The sequence below is a fragment of the Balearica regulorum genome, chromosome 1 (assembly GCF_011004875.1).
Source record: "Balearica regulorum gibbericeps isolate bBalReg1 chromosome 1, bBalReg1.pri, whole genome shotgun sequence".
Taxonomy (NCBI): Eukaryota; Metazoa; Chordata; class Aves; order Gruiformes; family Gruidae; genus Balearica; species Balearica regulorum.
In genome coordinates this window covers 106,307,726-106,327,924 of record NC_046184.1, presented here as the reverse complement: position 1 = coordinate 106,327,924, position 20,199 = coordinate 106,307,726, and the positions used below count along the sequence as shown (strand labels likewise).

The window sequence follows — 20,199 nt, the reverse complement described above, 5'->3', positions numbered from 1 at the left end:
GGTTTAACACGTTTTGTAAATATTGCTGCTTTCTGCACTGGGTCCTGATCCACACTTCCTGAAAGCACTGAAGCAATTTGATAATTTCTGCATGGAGTCTTAGAAGAACAAGAGACTGATGATAAAGTAAATAGCCAGTAAACAGGCATTCAGCAGCCAGAGGACTGAAATAGATAATACGGCACCTTTTCTGATACCAGCATAAGTACTAGTGAGTCCATTTCGCTTCTTCCTGTGGCGATACAACCAGATGCTGAAGACCATAAGGATAATCCAACAGGCTGCACCAATTCCAGCAATAAAGGCAGGCTGCTTTACTACATCAGAAATCTGCTGGGCTAAACTGACTTGATCTTCTGAAGACACAGGGTTTCCATGAGAATCTGAAAAAAAGACACCCAAAATAGCCAATTAATTTGAATGAGCAACTGCAAAAGGCAGCACAAAAAGAACTGACGTAACCATAGTCCACTTTATCAAGGTAAAATCCTTAAGACTGCTCTTCAACGTCTCTTTTTACTGGTCTAGATAGAAATGGTTTCTTTTCCATACAAGACGGGTACCTCAAACCTCACTGACCTTTGTTTACAAAACCCGGTAAAATCAGGGCACTGGGCATACAAATAGAAAGTTAGGCTCATAAATTTCAAACTTAGGGACTGCTAGTTTAATTTTTTTTTTTATTTTAGGAAAGCAACATCAGCTTCAGAAAATTATTCAGCAAGTCAGCAAAGAACACAGCAAGTAAAAGAAAACTCAAGTATGAAACTTGCGTGGTCTGTTCTTTGAGCTCTCCGAATGAGTAGAAGTCAGCTACCCAAACTGCCACTCTCATAACTGAAAATCACAGAAGAATTACAAATTCAAAGTACATTCATGTGAGGTTGATATTGAGGGATGCATTTTAAGTTAGCAGTCCCTGACAGATCGCTTAAATCTTGTATTACAGCCTAATGCACTCTTTGCAGTCTCTTACTTTGACCTCAATTAAAAAAGACTGAATATTTAAAAGTACGTAAAAAAGCAGTACAAAATAATCAATCCTGCCCTCCTGATGTGGATGAAAAAGCTAAAGGATAACTAAAAAAGGAGTTGTGAATTGGTAACAATAGTCAAGCCATCTCATTACTGAACAAGCAGCCCTTTTCAAAAAGAGTTTATTTCACATCAAAATAAAGACCATGTATTTCTTCCACACACTTAATGTTTTTAATAGAGAAAGCACCTGTAAGAATCACTTTCCTGCTCTGTATGTACTGAACTTTTGCAAAAACCTTCCAGGAACAGCAGTAAGAATATTCAGTCCATGACCAATGCTTTCTAACTGAAATGAAGCAACTCAAAGACAAAATACTGCCTTCCTGATTTTTTACCACTACAGTGAGCACTTACTGGAAATTTCATTACTGTACAGGGTGAGGGCAAGAATTCAAAACCTTTACTCAGAGCGGATATTGCTTTACACATTCCACAGCTTAGTCTTTGAAATATCCATTTTTACTCTTGTGTAAATGCAACAGTTAGTTGCTTTTTACTATGGCTAGTGACATCAGATTCAGAATGAGAGATTAGTGTTTTAAGGAGAACGGTGGTGTTATTAATTCTATTAATATAAACTAGATAAGAAATTAAAACCTCTTTACTTAAAAAGCAATACCTTTTCCCTACAGACTAAACAGTGAATAATTTTTTTTTTTATGATGACATGTCTTGCATTATTCCAAAATAAGCTTAAATAAAATATAAGAAATTGCAATACAAACAGGAGATGGAATCACAACAAATCATACAAATAACAAACATCCTCTGGAAAATGGTACCTTTTTGAATAGGAAATGGTTAAATTAATAAGAGCTTCTTCCAGTGAGGAATTCCAGATTTCAGTTTTTGTGACATCGAGGTCCAATATCTATTTTGCTGAGGGATCACCACCGCCTTTGACTGCTACCTTATTGGAAATTTTATTTCATTTTTCAGTCCCTTTATCTTCTGTGATCCTAAGTGCACTGATAGTCTGAAAGTTCACCAGGCAGACTCATTCTTTTCTTACTAATACACCCTTTGTGTCTGCTGGGTTTATAGATTTCATGCCTGTTTGTGCAAGGTTAAGATGGGTTGCTTCAGATTTTATGGAGACAGCCAAGTGAAGTTCCACACAAGTGGCCAGATGGGCTTAAATGTATAAAGTATACTGTGACCAATGAATTAAATCTGTCACTCGCTATCTCATCTTTTGTCTCTTTGCAGCTGAGGCCATATTAAGATATGAAAACTTGCATCATCAGTTTCTTTTCAAAATGAGTAAGCCTACTGTTTCTCTACTTTTAAACATCTACACTACCTTGTACATCTTAATGGAACAGAACAAAAGATTTCTGGAGAAACTATGGTCCTGAATAAATCGAGAAGACTGATAAATATTTTTTCCTCTAATCCTTTAAATATATATACTTAAAACAATAAATACTGGGGAAAAAAATAATCACAAACTCAAAAGCCAAATAAGAATGTTTTTTAAATATGTCAACAATTCAGCCATGCAGAAGGACAGTACTTATATATACACAAATATTTTGCATTGCTCAGTCAATGCATGTCTGAAGACTACAAAATACTGAAGAGTCTCTTTGAACATTTATGTTCTAATTTTTAATTAAGATTCATTTCATGGCATTATTTTGCTAGCCATTGCAAGCATAAGAACAGCATAATAATACATTTGCTTTTAAGAAACTAAGCTTATGACACGTTGTACATGAGTGGACTGTTAGAGCCATTACATTAAATTAGCTGGTATATGTTTACAGACGTGGTGAAGAGAAAAATGTGTATGCATCCATGTACAGTCATATAAACAGCATTGTTGAAAAGAAGATGGAAGGGCTTTCAAGAGGCCACATTTGACCCATGTCCTGCTCCTTTTATAATTCAGAAACAGAAAGTAAACTACATATAAAGCAAAGGGAATGAAATCTAGTGAACCCCTCATTACTAAAAATTTCCAGGAACAATATCTTGGAAACCTTTCACTAAGAAGGGCATCTCCACTCTCCATAATAGTCCTGTGAGATCCTGAATGATCAGTCAGGAAAAAAGCTCTTGAACTAAAAAAAAAAAAAAAAAGTACTTTTTCTTCATCCCAGGAAATTTCTGGAAGCTTTAACTGAGATATAAACGGTTCATAATCAACATTCCTGTTCCTGCTTGCACTCCTCGGTGAGACATGCCAAAATAATAAGTGAACATAAACATTCTACAGCAAAGTGCATCTCACTGCCAGAGTAGCAGCCGCAGCATTTAACATACTTGAAAATGCCTCTGAGTTGCTGGAGCAGGCTGATCCCACAACTCCCTGAAATCAGCATGTTATCACAGTGACTCATCCCTTCTTCTACCCCAAGATAAGAGCCTTCTTTTTAAACACAGATTAATGTTGCTATGGCTATTGCTCACAAGCTATCCAATCTGACTGTCTCGAAGCTCCAAGTTTCAAACTTCCATCAAAACTAATTAGAATTTACATCGAGAAGAATTGGGACCTCTAATTCTCTAATGTTAAATATTCATATAAATAATAATAATGTAAAACCTAACATTTAAATGTTGTTAAATGTTAAATAAAAGATTAATATATAATTAAGACTGAAATGCCAAAGATTCAAAAAAGACAGGAAATTCCAGGTTCACAGGTGTACAAGCAACTTTAACTTTGCCCTGTACATGTACAACTTATGGAATGGTACTTTTCCATATGCCTGTCTCAGTATACAAAATGTACAAACAGCAAGTAGGAAGACCTAAGTTTTGTTGATATTGCTAAGTCTGGCAATTCAAAACTTGTAAAACACCTAGAATCTGCAATATAATGTCTGAGTGTTTCCTCAAATATATATGCATCATGCAATACGAAAATTTTTTGGTAAAATATTACCAGGTTAAGAATATGCTGTTTTGTCTCCTTTCTAGTTATGCATATTTCCAAAACTGGAAAAATATAGTTTTTGCACTTCAATCTAATATCATACCATTTGTGAGGAGCCAGCACTGAACTGGTTTGGAAGGGCTTGTGGTGAGGGACAAGCAAAAAGACTACTTTCTTTGAGTCACTTGCAGGCCACAAGACAAAAATATCAACAGAAACCCCCTTGCAACTATAATGCTAGCAGTATTTGAAGGGCTGGCAGAATGATATACCCCTGAAGGCATGCTAGCCAGTTCACAAATCACATCTCCTAAATGAAGCAATTACAATAATAAACACTCAGTGAGACTTTCTTGTGTTTTGTACACTTGAGACATCCACTGGTTGAATAATGCACTCAACATTTGTAATTATTGTGCAGACATCTCTTACTAAATAACTGCATACTATATATTCATACAAATTCTGTGTTTAAGAGTAACATTAACTGCAGTCGTGGGGCTTCCCAGAGCTGGTAGCGTGAACAAAATATCTTGCAATGTGTTCCAATTTCACTACTTATTTGCCAACAAGCATGTGTAATACTGCCAAGCTATCATAGGCAGTATCCTATCACTGGGCAAAAGTTAGGCTAGAGATCAGCAAAAACCCAATTTGTTGTGATAATTCTCACTTTTCTGCATGGAGCATTTTTGTGATCAATGTCCTGAAGTTTTATATTGTGACAAAAAAAAAAAAGTTGTGTAAAAATTCTATTACTTTTTTCTCCACAGCACAGTATTATAAGCTCACAATATAGTGAGCTGTGGCTAGCTCTCATGAAATATTTTTTTTTCTTTAACACCAAAGCTCTTGTAGTCTTTCTGTGTGTAAAATATTAACTGTTCTTTTAAATCAAACAAAAAAAAATGGTTTCCCAGCCCTCGGAATTCCACAGAAAGCTTTAAAAGGTCATTCAAAGACCAAGAGGAAAATTCAGAAGCCCTGAGGGAAGTGTTTTAAGAAGACACATGATTTTTCAGTTGATCTCATGATTTTAAACACTGAAAGGTGATTTTTGAATAACAAGCAAGTATATTGTTGGCTTGTCCCAGGTGGCACTGGAAGTCCGGGGTACCACAGCTCAGTGAGCTGCTTCATGTCAGCCGAGACGTGGAAAATGAAAGAGCTTTGAGCTTACAATTTGTACCTGTCTTTGTAACAGGTTAAGTGCATGCACAAGGTCAGTTATCACAGCTCAGCTGATGCATGGGACTGTGATTGCACGCCTCAGCTCTCAGAGAATCCAATTCCTCCCGTCCTCCCCTCTTGTTCTGGAAGGCGGCCTCCCAAAGGTGAAGCTTCCTCCTGTCACGCACCCTGCTAAAACTCTGCCCAGGCATTTCTCACCATCACAAACCCGGGAGCACCCTGCGCAGCATGCAAACAGGTTGCTGTGCAAGACAGCAAGCTACGCTGGGGAAAAAACCCTCCGGAGCCAGCCACAACCTAATCTCACATTTTTGTTGGAAATACACATTATAAGGAGACAGATGTTTGATTTTAATGAAGAGTTCTTAAAAAGTGAATATCTAAATCACATAGTATATCCTGTTTCCACATACAGAATTGTTAATTATTAAAAAAAAAAAAAAAAAAAAAAGTAAGGATTGTACTAATTCAGATATCAGGAAAAGATTTCCTGAAGAAATAGTTGGGATTGGTGACAGAAATGTAGAAACTTGAAGTTGTCAGTGGCAAACATGCAGTTCCTAGAGCACACAGGTCCAGGGAGTCAGGGCTCTTTCAAATCTTCACCCTTAGTCCTCTGTCCTCCCCCTCCCTGGCCTCCCTTCCCTCTCTCTGTAACCATGTAATTTATTGCTGGTGAAAAGTGCCAATTGATGACATCAACAAATTAATTTTTTTTTTCTTCAGAAGAGCTACCAGAAAACTCCAGTGTCTGCTCCACCCCCATGCTGGGAGCACATCCAAGAACTAAGAATGCGATTCCTTGTGGAGGCTGTAGGAGAACTTGTATCACAGGGTAGAGTTGGGTAAACTGCAGCCATTCTTCTGCCTTGATGATTTTAGGTTGATCTGTGCTACTGCAGGGTACTCCTCTTACATTTAAGCACTAATTTTCAGCAGCCTCCTGCAGTTGCCAAAAGGACTGCAGCACTCTCTAGGTATTTCTTTGTGCTGCTTCTGGTGGCATGGATCTCCACAAGACTCCTGTCTCCTGGTCTTTGCCATGTAACAACCAAATTACGGGATTTTTACTGGAGTATATGTAATTTGGCCATGCCACTTGATTACAAGCAAGCAGTACAGACTATGAGAGCAAACCTCAACCACAAGGAAATATATGGATTCTACCAGACTTGCACATTTGAACACCCTCTGAGGTGTGTGATTGCTTCATGCTTTCTAATATAGTGTCAGTAAAAGCCAGGAACCCAGAAGCAGGCAAAAATATAGTCTCATTTGTTTCTTTTTTCCACTTACCAAAACCCACAAGTGATTACATGCCACTATAAAATTCACCTTCATTTAGCATTTCCTTATCATCAGAGATAAGGAAGAAAAAAAAAAAAGTTATAAAAAAAAAGTTATAAAGTCTGTCTTTGAACATAAACCTCACTAGTGTAAAATTTTCAAAATCTAAGCCATACAGAACAAAATTGACTTTCACTGGAAAGCTGGCTGTAGGAAGCTGTGAATGGAAGCTAGCTGTAGGAAAGAACAATTCAACATGTAACTATGGGGTTTCACACATATTAATGGAAGATCATATAAGCTGTGTGTAATTTTGTCATAAAATCTCTATTAATGTAATTGGGAATCATATGCCTGTATAAGTTAAGTTAAAGATGACCTCCATTTTAATAGCCAAGGAAATGCACATGTAATTTTCCAGGGAATATATTAGTTGTTCAGTCTTGTTCTCCCACGCAGTAATTATAGATTTTTAAATCTAAAAAGTGAAATAACAATGAAGATCTACTAACGACACAGAGACAGGACATAAAGTCCAAAGCAACACGCTGAGTTTGCTTTCACAATTACATACTGTAATGCTAAGGTATTTTGATAAAAGCATACAGGTAAAGCAGCATATGACTATACCTAAAGCTACTTTAAATAATCTTCAGCTAACCAACAGCAAAGATGCATTTCTCTCAGATACAGCCAGAAACAATGCCCCTGATCTGCATTTAAAACAGAGGGATGTTTGCTATAAATGAAGTGAGGAGGTCAAGATTATTTTAAGTCATCTGTGTACCTTTTTCCTGTACGCAGGTTATTTACTAGCTTTCATACACAGTTGATACTTACTATGCCTAATTTTACAATGCTCTTGGTTTTTTGCTTCAATAAAGAAAGATAAAATCTGATCAAGACAAATTACATCCCTAAACTAAAGTCAGCCAACACTCAGCAATTCATACTCCCCTATATGTTTTATTACACCAATCTTAAGTGTGAAAATTCACTTTGAAAAATCAATAACCAAAAAGCACTGCTGAATGAAGAGATTAAAAAAACCCCAAACCTGTGTTGTTATAATCCCATTTTCAGAATGTAGTTCTAAGGCAAGTTTAAAAGCAGAAATGCCAAATCCTGCTATTCCAGAGATCAAGTAACACTATTTCACTTGTCTTGAAAGTATTTCTGGTGCCATAAAAGACAAAAGCAAACAAACAAAAACCATTGAAACCAATAGGTAGGATTACCAGTAGGCTTACCTAATTGGATAAACTGGGGATCGCTTTTCACTCCAGGTCCTGCCCCAGTACTTGCTGCCACTTCCACGCTGTATCGAATACCAGGAACTAGGGAGGGGATGACTACAGAAAAGGTAGAACCATCTACGGTCTTGTTTATATGGTATCGACTTTCATTGCCAAGACACCAAACCTGCAGGGAAGTAAGTGTATTTATAAATGTTCAGTATTCAACACCAAAGGCTAAGCAGTAGAAGGAAGGATGACAGTCCTTTCTACTGGATAAAGAAATTTAGAATTTGTCACTACTCAAACATCTGCAGTCATGGATTGCTGTCCTAGGCATTGTACGAATACTGGAAAGATACTTCTTGTTCCAAAGAGCAGCTCCAACTACTAAAATGATTTGATGGGTTTATCGTTCATTTACATTTCATCCAGTGACAACAGTGCTAATAAAACTAAAAGCATTGGTAACATGGAACAAATAAGGGAAGCCTTGTAGCCAAGAATCATTCACATAAACAACAAAGAGCATTCAGTTAAATGAATTTGCAATTTTCATGCTCAGGAATCACTCGTCGAGAAAAGCTTGCTTCACTAAAGAGCAAGGGCAAGTCTTTCATCACATGATGTCACAAGACAATCAATTTAATGCTGGAATCCAAACGTCTTTTTTAAAAAAATGGCAGCAAGAGGCAAGGATTAAGTAATATGTCATCTTCTACTGAGAGACAACAGCATGATATTAGATCTCAATTTTTTGATTGCGATCAAGACACAGGTGTAACGACTTCAATTCACCACTTTATAAATTACATCAGTGATATTAAATGATTGAGAGAAACAATATGATGAGATATTTTTATCTCTTCAGGCCTGCATCATTGATGTAGCAAATGGTCGAACTCCCAACTGCTATTAAAGGTGAAGTAGCAGCTAATCTAGATCTGCTAAAAAATTGATGAAGCGGTGTTGATTTCCTTTTTATTCCCTTTTCACAAATGTATTGCTCTACAATGAGTATTTATCCAGAAAGTTAAATTACTTAAATTCTGTACTTTATCTGTAAAGAAGCAAAGTTTCCTGAGAACAGCAGCATTTCTGAATCTCTGCTGATTGTACACAGGAGGGAAGAATTTGCTTTTGACATATTGAGCTCCCTAAAGATTTAGTATCCCGATAGCTGCTCTTAATCCCTCGTGCAATTCTCCCATTGAGATTACCAGGTGAGTGAGCTAGAGTTTCATGTATAGAACAATTGCTACGGCCATTTCTGTAGAGCCCTTTCCTCCCAGCCACTGGAAATTTTATTTCAGCTTCAGGACATTGTAAGACCCTTTTTCCTTCTCTAGATGCCAAGGATTGAAACAAGGCTAGTGGGACGTTGTGAGGAGCTGAAATATATTTTAAGCTCCTTTGAAATAGAATCCCAACGCAGCATATATATAACTGCTGCCGCACAGCAGTTTGGAGCACACAAAGAGAATCGAATCTCCTTTTTATACTTTAAGTAGAGACTGTTTCAGTCAGTAGTAGTATAATTGTTAGTAATATTAGTAACATTGCTCTTATATCCTAAAGGATGGTCCATGAAAATGCTCTTCTGTAAATAGGAACTTGGTAAAGTGAGGAACAAAAGATTTAAATCTACATTTTGACTTACGCCATTTTCACAGAAATTGTTACCGTCACTTTGTACAATGGTGTATGTATAAACAATAAAAACAATTTATTATGTACTTGGAACTATGCACTACTAATTTATAAAAATGTTTTGTTCTTAGGCGCTCAAATACATGGAGAAATTCACAACACAAGAATGTAGCGTTAAACATCAGGTTGTTCAGTACTTGCCAGACTACATTCGATACCTACCTAAACAGGCAAGTGAAAACAAACTTTCACGATGTTATGAAGGAAGGAGAAATTCACATTATAACAGACACATAATTGAAGAAAGAATTACTATAATAAGAGAATTTCAACCTCATGCTAGGGAAGGAGGGAATGACTTCTGCTGCGATTTGAATTTCTGGCTTTTTGTGTGTGCTACTGACACTTCTTCAGTTAAATGGTATCCTCTTTCCTATTTATTTTATCCTTTAATTACAGTAGGTACACTTCTGCCTTAGATCCGAGTTGCTGAGAAAACAAAGAATTCCCCCACATGAGATACCTTTTTTTCTGGGATAAAACAGGAAGTAGAAGAACAAAGAGAAAAGAAAAAAGAGAAAATTTTACAAGATTTCTATTTTTTTTCCTTGTTATTAGGTCTTAATCTTAAATCACTAGTTCTGTATGTTTTTCAACAAAAATATTAATTACATATAGCAACTTAAATAGCAATTTTATATATATTCATTGTGTCTAATTTCTGCCCATGGTGAAAAGCACAAAGGAAAATATTGGCACCCACACAATAAACATAGGTGCGAAATATGCCAGTGTGCCATCTACTGCTACACAAGCACTACAAGACTCCTACACCTGATAGCCTATTACCTTTGAATGCTAGGAGGTATGTTAGATATTATATCCACTGGGAAATGTGAATTTCCTGACTTTTATTGTTTTGTCCTTACAACCTTAACATTCCTCTGATGCAGTTTCTTGATGGAAATAATTCCATCTCTCCAGCTCAAGGTCTGTCTTTAAATAAAATAACTTTGCAAGGTTTTTTTTCCCAATTACATTATATATCTGAAACTAAGCCATAAACTGATTTTTTTTTACCAGTTGACCAGGTTCTGAAAGGCATTTTATTACTTTAAATTGACCATGAAGCTTGGTGATCTCTTCCCTTTTCTACTGAGGACAAAAAAAAATAGCAGAATGAATTTTGATGGCTAGGAATATATGTCTATAGCACAATATTTTAACTGAAAAAATAGCCAAGACATTCTCATTTGAAAAATTTTCTCAATAATGTGCATTTGCAGGAGGCTGAAACCAAAGATCCTGCCTCTCCTTGGCTATAAAGCTTACTTGATATCCACACCTAGACATTTAAAATGTCTGTAGCTTGCTTAGGAAAAATAAGCTTCATTTACTTTGCTATGTAAATTATTGCAAAACAATTTGAACTAAAAATAAATACAGTGGATGTTGCTCAATGAACATCAAATAATAAATATTCTAAAATGTATTTACAATTTGTTAAAAATTAAATAGCATGATGAGAGCTGTTTGTGTGAAAGAAAAATTTCTATACACTAAATATGTTTAGTATTATACAAGCACATTCTTTACTTGAAAGTTTTCCATTTGTTTTAACTACCCAGTTACGCATAATTTACTCAGATCTTAACACTGTTAATTATTATCCCTGAGCTTTTCAACTCATTAAGCCTGTTTATATTTATTACCTCAGCCAATGTCTTTGAGTAACAAAATGGTTCTCAAACAGGTATGGTTTCCTCTCTACTTGTGTGTGCATTTCTCCATTTATAATGAAGGCAAGAAGGTAGTTGTTTTAATTAAGAGTGTTGAACCTTTCTTTTGATTTATGGAGGCTGTTTTAATTGCTTTCTACCATCTAGAGAAATCACTAAACATGGAGTTTGATTCAAAGAAGTGATTTTCTACCTCATTTGCTCCGACTAACCAGTAGATGGAGCCAAGCACCCACGAACAACCTAATCTGTCACTACCTGGCCAGGACCGGCTCTGCCGGGGACCAAGGCATGCCAAGCAGTACCTTGTATTCTTGAACCATCCCGTTCTGGTTGTCCTCGGGGGGCGGCTGCCAGGTGACCACAATTGCTGTCCCGTTCCCATCGTTCTTAGTTACCGAAACGCTCTGGGGCGGAGCACTAGGAGCTGTTTGTTTGGAGAGAAGGATTGAACGGTTAAGTTCATCACATGCAACGGTGAGCTTTTCTCAGAGGAAGCTGGTTTCTGGGCTACACAAATGCATTCTTGTATGCCCTACCCTTCATTAAGGGCAGTTCTTGCTCACAAGCTAAAACGATACAGAAGGAAAGCAATGTGAACCTGCAGCCAGGCTTCCGAGTTCTGCTGCAGTCTCACTGTGCAGGACAGAAGTCACTCTGGTCACCAGACTCTCCCAACTTGGATATATGTTACCTGAATGCCACAGTCTCGAGCACTGAATTCCTCACTGGTCTCAAATCACTTCTTCCAGGATCAACAGTTTTGAAAAATAAAGTCTATAAATTGACTTCAATAGAACGCTAAACCTCAGCTCCTCTAGGGTGTAAATAATGAATAATACAAAACTTATTGAAATCAGGACAGAATGTGTTAATATTAACACATTTATAATAACAAATTATGTCGTGAATTTTAAATAGTTTTTCTAAAACGGGATGCTTAGCTGATACTTAAGATGAATGCAGTTAAGCACACCTCTTGAACCACTTGCAGCAATAAACCAGAGCTATGCAGCATTCGTACTGGGGAGGGAAGAGAGAAGGGGAAAGGTATCACATCCCAACAGAGGTACTGAAATCCCTATTCAGAGGCACTGTCCATCTTGCATACTCATTATGCCTGAGTGGCAACAAAAGGAAGAGCTTCACGAACCTTCTCTTTTCAGCACATGCATGAGATGGAAATACATAATTTAGTCCACTAGATATGTTGCCCTCATTCATCTTTTCATTTTGTCTTACTGATTGATCCAGATATGAAAGCCTTCTAAAAATGTGGTTTCCATTCCCTCAGCTCTAGTGCTTTGATGATTTCTGTAGTGTCTGCTATCTACTCAAGATAGTGATTAGTAAGTGCTTGAATCTGACAGAAGTCACTTGTGACCAGACCATGAACTCAGCAGGGAGGAGTGCACACTGCAGTGAAGATAAAAAGCGCGTTTCCCATTGTGTGTTGGAGGGGATTTTTGCACATCCCTCTCTCTCCGCCTCTCGCGCGTGGTTCTGAATATTTACTTCTGTGTCACCAAACAATTCACATAATGATCAGTCCAACACAGCCTCCTCTGCTGCAGATTGCTGTTCTCAAACAGCACGCACTTCAAACAAAATCAAATAATGAACATATCAGAGGAAAGCAGGCCAGACTACTACTTCAAAAAGGAAAGATGAAGAGAGTCTGGCTCCTACTTGCCTTCTTCCAGGGTCTTTGCAAATTTCACTTCGCTATCTGCTCCCTGAAACTCATTAAAAAAAGGGCGAGCCTTGATTTCGTAGTTTACACCTTTCTTCAGCTCGGGAATGATAACGCTGTTTTTGGTTGGAGTCCTCACTTCAAAGATTAACCACTCTGACTCTCCATAGGATGCTGGCGTAGGCCGGTACAGAATTTTATACCCTTGAATATACTGGGATTGCTGGTCCACCTGGGAAGACAGCAGAACACACAACACATCCTTTAATAAATATGACCCGGGAATGGTGTCTGTGATGCTACGCACGGCCCTTGGACTATCGGTTCATTTTATTCAAAGTAAACAACACTGCCAAAGCAGATAAAGGCTCCTTGCATTGCAGCAAATTACAGGCCTGATTCACAAGTGCATTAATCTGTTCGATGCTGGTAGAGCCGCACTGGTTTCCGTGGATTTATGAAGGCATTAAAGAGGGATAACGGAGCTGTATAATGTGCCCCAGCTCCACGAAAGGAACAGCCTTTGCATCTGCGGAGCGATGGAGCTCAGCACAGGCCAGACTTCCGCCCACCCGAATTTGCCCGGCAGGGCACGCGAGGAAAGCAGGAAGGGCGAGGGCAGGGAATCCACAGCTCAGAGTGATGAATATGGAGATCAAAGGGAGAGCCTGCCAACTCTCCCGCAGTATGGAAGCCTCCCAGAATCCATGAAATGAGCACGGCTTCCTGCCTGCTTCCTTCTGGAGAAGGCGAATTGAATTGAAAGAGCAGCCAGCTGGCACTATCTCCATCGTGGTGATTAGGCTGGGCTCTGTCAGAGGGCAGGCTTGTCCAAGCACTTCCTCCATGTCCACCCACTCAGCAGGAGGGTGCTCCGCTGGAGGGAAAGGGCTGGTTTGAGAGGGCTCTGAAGAGACTCATAAAACTCAGCATGGTAACACAGACTTGGAAAAGCAGATTGAAGTGATACTCAGTGGTCCTGAGTGCTTTTTAGACTGAGGTCATTTTATATCGCATGTATGAAGAAAGAGATCTTAATGTAAATGAGAGTGGGACTCAATGTACTTGGCTATAACTGAAACAGAAAGCTATCTTACAGAAGTCATCTCTTGTGGAGCATTCAATATCTTTTAACTACCGGTTTCAGTTTCTGATGAATAAGAAAGTCCAGTAACAACAACAATAAAATTTTTAAAAGTGCATCAGATTTTCCCTATTTTCAAAAATCTCATACAGTGATATAATAAAACTGTTTGCTTGCAATTTTACTCCAAAAAGCAACACATTTCATTTTTTAATAATCACTTAAAGAATGTGTGTGTTAGCTAAAACTGAGGTAATGCTTATTTTTGAAATTGAAAGCCACAGGCCACCCAAGAGACTGACAAAAACTGCCTGTCTGGAAAAGGTTGTTCTGTAAGTAAAGGTCAGACAAAATCGTGCTAGGAACCTCAAAGATGTTTTAACATTATTAGTCAAAACAGGAGATTGCCTGCTGCAGGTGGCCGTACTGCAGATGACACTGTAATTACCCTGCAACACAGCAGATACTATTTGTACTCCTGCAGCACTGAGGAGCCCTGGTCATGGACCAGGACGCCATTGGGCTAAAGCTCTTCTACAAAGTCAAACACCTTTTGTTCTTGTTCAAAATGTTCTGCCATCGCCTGGCATGGGCTACACCCTGTGCTCTCTTACGCTGTCCCTGCCAATATATTGACATGTTCAGAAGCAAGTCCTGGAAAGACCTCAATGCTCACTCCCTTTGGATTTATTCCTGCACCTGTTACAATTATCCCACATTTTTACTTCATTCTGCATTAATTTTAAATCAAGTGCTCTTCTTTGAATTACATTTTCTTATCTCATTGCTTAGTACTTGCAGTTTCCCATGTTGTCTTTTCTCTTCATTTCTACCTCCTGATTGCCAAATGTATCCCTCAGTAAGCCATTTCTAATCTTTCCTCTCACTGAGGCCTCAGCCTTGTAAGCCTACTTGAATCTTTTTGACATATGTTCCCATTCCCCCTGCTTCAGGACTCCTACAGTATTATTGCCTCACTCTCTCATTTCCTCTGCTATATCCTCCATGCAGCCAACTTCCTGCTTCCTCCTGTCAGAGCAACATCAACACAACATCTCAAAACTGTTTGCCTGTTTCGTCTCTTCTCCCTGTACTGCGTGTACTCATAGCGCTGTGGGGAAGGATAGGTTCAGGTGAGGCTACATTGGTTTGGGTGTGTTTCTCAGTATGTACGTAGGATGGAGGTAACACTTTCAAACAGAATTATGCAGTATTTCTCTCCGCTGGTGACTGACAGACAGGGAAGTGCCCATGTTATCTCATTAAGGGACTGATACACTTCCTACTGAAAACAGTGCAAAAGCTTCAAATGACATGACATAAGAAGGCTTTGATCAGTCAGTCCTTTACCAGAGGACGACTCAAACTCTCACCATATTGTAAGCAGCACTCTCTATGGAGACATAAAATGATGAAAATGGGACAAAATGTAATGAAGAAGGAAAGCAAAGCCCAAGTAGTGCTCATTCCATAGAAAAAACATTTGCAGGCATACAAACTACAGAGCTACTTAAAGCGTGAGTCCATTGCAGTCAAACAGTACAATTCAGCAGTATATATAACCACCTCCATGATACCAATTTCTACTTACAGTCCAATGAACTTCAATTGAGGATGAAGAAAGGATAGTAGGGTTGTGCAGATGTAGTACCACATCACCTAGTTCTCTCTGAACCTGCTTGTGATCCACACCTTGACTTGTTGGCGGAACATCTGTAATAATTTAAGATTCCATTCTCACAAGTATATATGATTGTTAAAATAAGTGTATGTAAATACAAATGAATGTATCATAAAGCATATGATGCTATCACCAATAAAGTTTACCCCTCAGTACTTCCCAATTATGTACAAAAAACCGACGTATTTTCCTGAGCAAATCACCAATGCTTAGGTAGTACCAAATCAATGCACTGCACTTTCTTTGACAGAGAGAAACAGGAGGGAAATGCTGCATAAAAAGAAAAATCACACTCAGAGATGTCTTTGGTAAATGACTACAGCAGTATCTCTTTATTCTTTCCTGCTGGGAGGAGAAAACATTCTATTACCCATTGCAAATTCCAAGACACCAGGAAATCTATAAAGAATGGCAAAAGCAGAAGCTGTACCTTCAGATAAATTGATGGGCAAACTTACTCGTTTTAACTACAAAAGAAATGTAACAACTTAAAAGAAAAATGAGTCATGTGGCTGCAGCTTCTCTGATGGCAAGTGACTTCTGTAAACCGGCCGCAGAGCACAGCTGAGTGCTGTCTGGCTCTTCTGAGGTTTGGTCTATCTTATAGCTAAAAGAATTGTTCATGTGCATGAAGGGACAAATTCCTCTCAAAATACACAGTGGTACAATGGAAACACATATTTTCTCTATGCAGAGCCCTTGAAAAGCATATTTAACTGAAATGGAATGACTGTGAGACATGTATAAAATTTATAGGGCAATCACTAATAGGGTGTCTAAAATATACATGTACTTTGGACAGCAGAGTAACATAGTTTCTGTATTGATTTCATATGTCTCCCTTTGATCACTTCTTTTTAAACAAATACCATGCTGACTATGGCTAAAAATGACAGACTAGGAGATTCATGAAAAATACTTACAGTGGTTTTTTTTTTTTAATGAATCTTATTCAACATACAGAGTAATGCATTACATAAACTTTGCTCCAGCCTACTACTTCCCTGCCTGACCTCCTCTACTGCCTAGGCAAGATCAGGGTTCTGTTCTCTGCAGACCTTGGAAATTTCCATACCTGTCTGCTTACAAGAAGTGCCAAAGAGTACACAGAAATTGCGTATATGTATATATATGGCTACAACTACTGTAATGTCACTGCAGGTGTGTAGACTATCTTGAAAGCTGAGTTTTGGATAGCACAGTTGATGCTGATATAGAAGGCACTTATTAAATACAAGTGCAACAGTTGTAAAGCATGCTTTTTGCATGGTGGTCATATTCTCAGTTTACCAGCTTTCAGTCTTGTCTGAATAATAATGAAAAGCATTGTAAGACTGTGTAAGGACGAGGCATGAAGACAAGTCTCTTTTCAGAAATGTAGTTCCCATTTGGGAATGCAAAGCCTGTATCACTTTTAAATTTTATCACACAGTTTCCTCAACATATTTACAGGAAGATGGGATTTCTTCAAAGTTGAAGCAGCACACTGAGGTTAGCATGCATTCAGTGTATGCCAAATCTGGATTCTTAGCAAGGAACACTGATAACAACAAAACCAAAAAACCCAACACTGAGTCACTCCTGTATCCACATGTAGTATGTTCCGCCAAACAGTCCATTTATCAGAGTATTTCCCTCCCCCCAAAGTCTGAAAGCATTAAAGATAGAAGCTTCTGTTTGGAGAGTTGCCTAAATATTGTCCTGCTTAGCATGTAACAGGAAAGTCAGTGGAATAATCAGTTTTATCTTTGCTAGTCATAAAAGATGAGTCATCAACAATATGAATCAAACTATTAATAGGCTTAGCCATTTGCACATCTGGGCTACACAACATCACGCATGTTTTCTTGTTTTGGCTCCAAGCTTCCAGGACAGGGACTGCCAGTGAGAAAACCTAAGTGTGTTGTTAATGTTGGCGAAGTGTAAAGATGAAGGTAGGTTAGGTTCCTGGTCCAGACATGCACTTAGGAAAAGACTATACCACCCTCTAGACAAAAGTGTACTGGGAAATTTTTTAACTTACTTAGCTAGACCACAATTTACACAAAATTGAAACAGTCTTAGAAAAAGAGTGGAACTGCTTTAAAGAACTTGACATTTGATCAAATTTCTTACTATTGATGAAAATTTTATATATTGGTTGTTATTTTCATTCAACCTTTGTGTGGTTCTCAGGTTTTCAGCCCTACTAGACAAACCTTTCAGTTATGTGAGTGAACAGAATATTCTGCCTCATTTGCTGTTTATCAGTCAGGACAGTGATGGGTTAATTTGGGATATTCAGACCTGCTATCTCATCTCCAGCAACGAAACCACATTGCATGAAAACCAGACCTGTGCAAAAAACTGCAGCCTGCCTGCATGATAACACGTGTTGCCCTATTACCAGGAATACAGGAATCACAGAAAGGTTACTAAATCTCTCCTTGGTAACAGACCTGTGCAATCCCTATTTTCCATGTGGCCTTGGCTCTGCTGTCTATATATCCAATGAAATTGTCACCCATTAGGAGAAATGCATAATAACAAAGGACACCAATGTGAAATTGTTCATTCCCAGGGGAGATGCAGTAGACTTGCTTTCAGACCAACTTCAGAACAGATGAAAAGTCACCAAAGGAAAATGCTTTGCTTCCTTTAAGGAACTTCCTTTTAAAAACACATACTTACTTATGCAAACAAAGAAACAAACATACAACACAGGCACTCTTAATAAGCCAATGGGTCAATATCTCCAGTAAGTAGGAAAAGAAGAAGAAGGAAAAAAAAAAAATTATCACTTTTACTTTGAAAAAGAATATGTCCAGTTTCTCCCTTCTAAGAATCAAAATATTTCCACTGGAAAAATGAAGGCTGCAAAGTTGCAGTACATTATTCCCTGCACACAAATGTCATTTTTTTTCTACACTAAACACAAAGTTATTTTAAATTTTACTTTCAATAGAAGTACTATTACAATACTTTTAATATATTGCCAAAAACTCCTCTATACTGCCTCATGATGCCCAATTCCTTCAAATTTTAAACTTCTCTCCTTCCTAATGCAGCAGAAACCAAATTAAATTATGTGCTGTTTCTCTCTATGTCTCAGTCTTAAGCCTCATTTGATTCACTGGACATAAGAGTAACATTTCCATAGAATTTGAGAGTTTGTGCGACAACTTAAAAAATCAGGGATCACTACTGTTGCTAACAAGTGCTATTCTGCAAGATATAACTATCTTTGGATAAGAGATACTAGGGTTCCCTTAGGCAATGCAATATGCTGTCTAAGCAGCTTTTAGAATCTAGGTTATAGGGAAATGCAAGTTTAAACATTGTATTTTACTATCTAGCATATATTACCAGCCAGGACAGACAGACATATGAAAGCTAACAGAATTCCTGCATCTGGTTTTGCTCAGTCAACTTGTGACAGCCACTGCGTACACCCAAAATGTTCAGTATCAAAAGCTTACCTTGAGTTTTCACTGGATCAGATATTTGGCTCGGATCACTTAGTCCATACGCATTAGCTGCCCTCACAAGGAACAGATAAATTGCGTTAGGTTTTAGCCCTTTAACTGCAAAACTCTCCGTTTTCACATTTTCAGCTACAGTTTGCCAGCTGCTACCAGATGCATGGCTAAGGATAAAACACGCAAAACAGCAGGTTAGCATGTGCTTCTTGAACAACGTGTTATACGTAAGTACAGCGAGATGACATGAGATGCATATACCTGAAGGCCTCAATTATGTAAGAGGTTGGCGTTGCACCTGAATTCAAATTAGGTTGCCATGACAATGTTACTGTATTTCTGCTGACATCTGTCACCTCGGGTTTCGATGGAGCACTAGGAATCAAGTTTGGGTCAGTGGGTCTTGGTGGCTGCACTGGGACTCCAAACTCTGACAAAGGAGAGAGAAGTGCTGAGTGTAGACAGGAAGCAGCTGTAAGCTAAATGCTGTTCACATCTGCACTGGCAATTTATGAGAGAGACAGATAACTTCTGCATTTCAATTTCTGACTTTCCTTTATGTATTTTCTCCACACAGAGAAACCCTAATTGATTTACCTTGGACCTCTATGTATGCACTCCACGTAGCTTCGCCACTAGGGGTTGAAGCGATGCAGGTGTACCGACCAGTGTCGCCCAGCTAAGTGGGAAAAGAGAAGAATAAATATTTGAAACAATCAGGCACTCAGTGGGCTAGAAAAGTAATTACAGCTCTCTATGTTCCTCCATGAATATGGATAAACGTATTAGGCTGCAAAAACTTCAAACCAGAAACTTCTTCCATTAGAAGTTAGGATTTTGTATGCTGCAAAATGAAAATGGATACTTATTTCTGACCATTCGATAAAGAATTGGAAAAGCTGCAGATTCTAATTTAAGGTTAGCTATTCTGTAATGAGCAAACTGAAAGCCAATTCTTGTAGCATTTATTCCTGACTCTGCAGAGGTCCTAACAAATAAACTGAGAAGGAGCTCAGATGACTAGACCCCATGCAACTGTCAACCTTCTGCCTAAATAATGCCTGGGGATTTGTCTGGACTGCAGCACTGGGGAGCATGACATCCTTAAAACAAAGCTTAAATATTGCACAGGGCCTTGTACATATGGGGTTCGCTGTGTTAGTATAAATTTCACTCAACAGCAGACCCAAAAAGGAATCTCCATATGCTATTCTCATCCTGTTCTGAATGTTGGATTATTTGTCCATATGTGACTTAAT

The 20,199-nt window shown here is 38.3% G+C and overlaps 1 protein-coding gene across 3 annotated transcripts in view; it reads right to left on the bottom strand.

Annotated features, from left to right (window-relative positions):
• ROBO1 (roundabout guidance receptor 1) overlaps positions 1–20,199 on the bottom strand; it is a 313,399-nt gene that overhangs the window by 37,406 nt on the left and 255,794 nt on the right. For all 3 annotated transcript variants that reach the window (XM_075769520.1, XM_075769537.1, XM_075769530.1), the window contains exons 10-17: positions 19,538–19,619; positions 19,202–19,370; positions 18,941–19,107; positions 15,393–15,514; positions 12,718–12,949; positions 11,330–11,451; positions 7,651–7,822; positions 186–383 (exon numbers count right to left, since the gene is read on the bottom strand). In XM_075769520.1, coding sequence (XP_075625635.1) covers positions 186–383; positions 7,651–7,822; positions 11,330–11,451; positions 12,718–12,949; positions 15,393–15,514; positions 18,941–19,107; positions 19,202–19,370; positions 19,538–19,619 — 1,264 coding nt within the window. The remainder of the gene's footprint in view (positions 1–185; positions 384–7,650; positions 7,823–11,329; positions 11,452–12,717; positions 12,950–15,392; positions 15,515–18,940; positions 19,108–19,201; positions 19,371–19,537; positions 19,620–20,199) is intronic.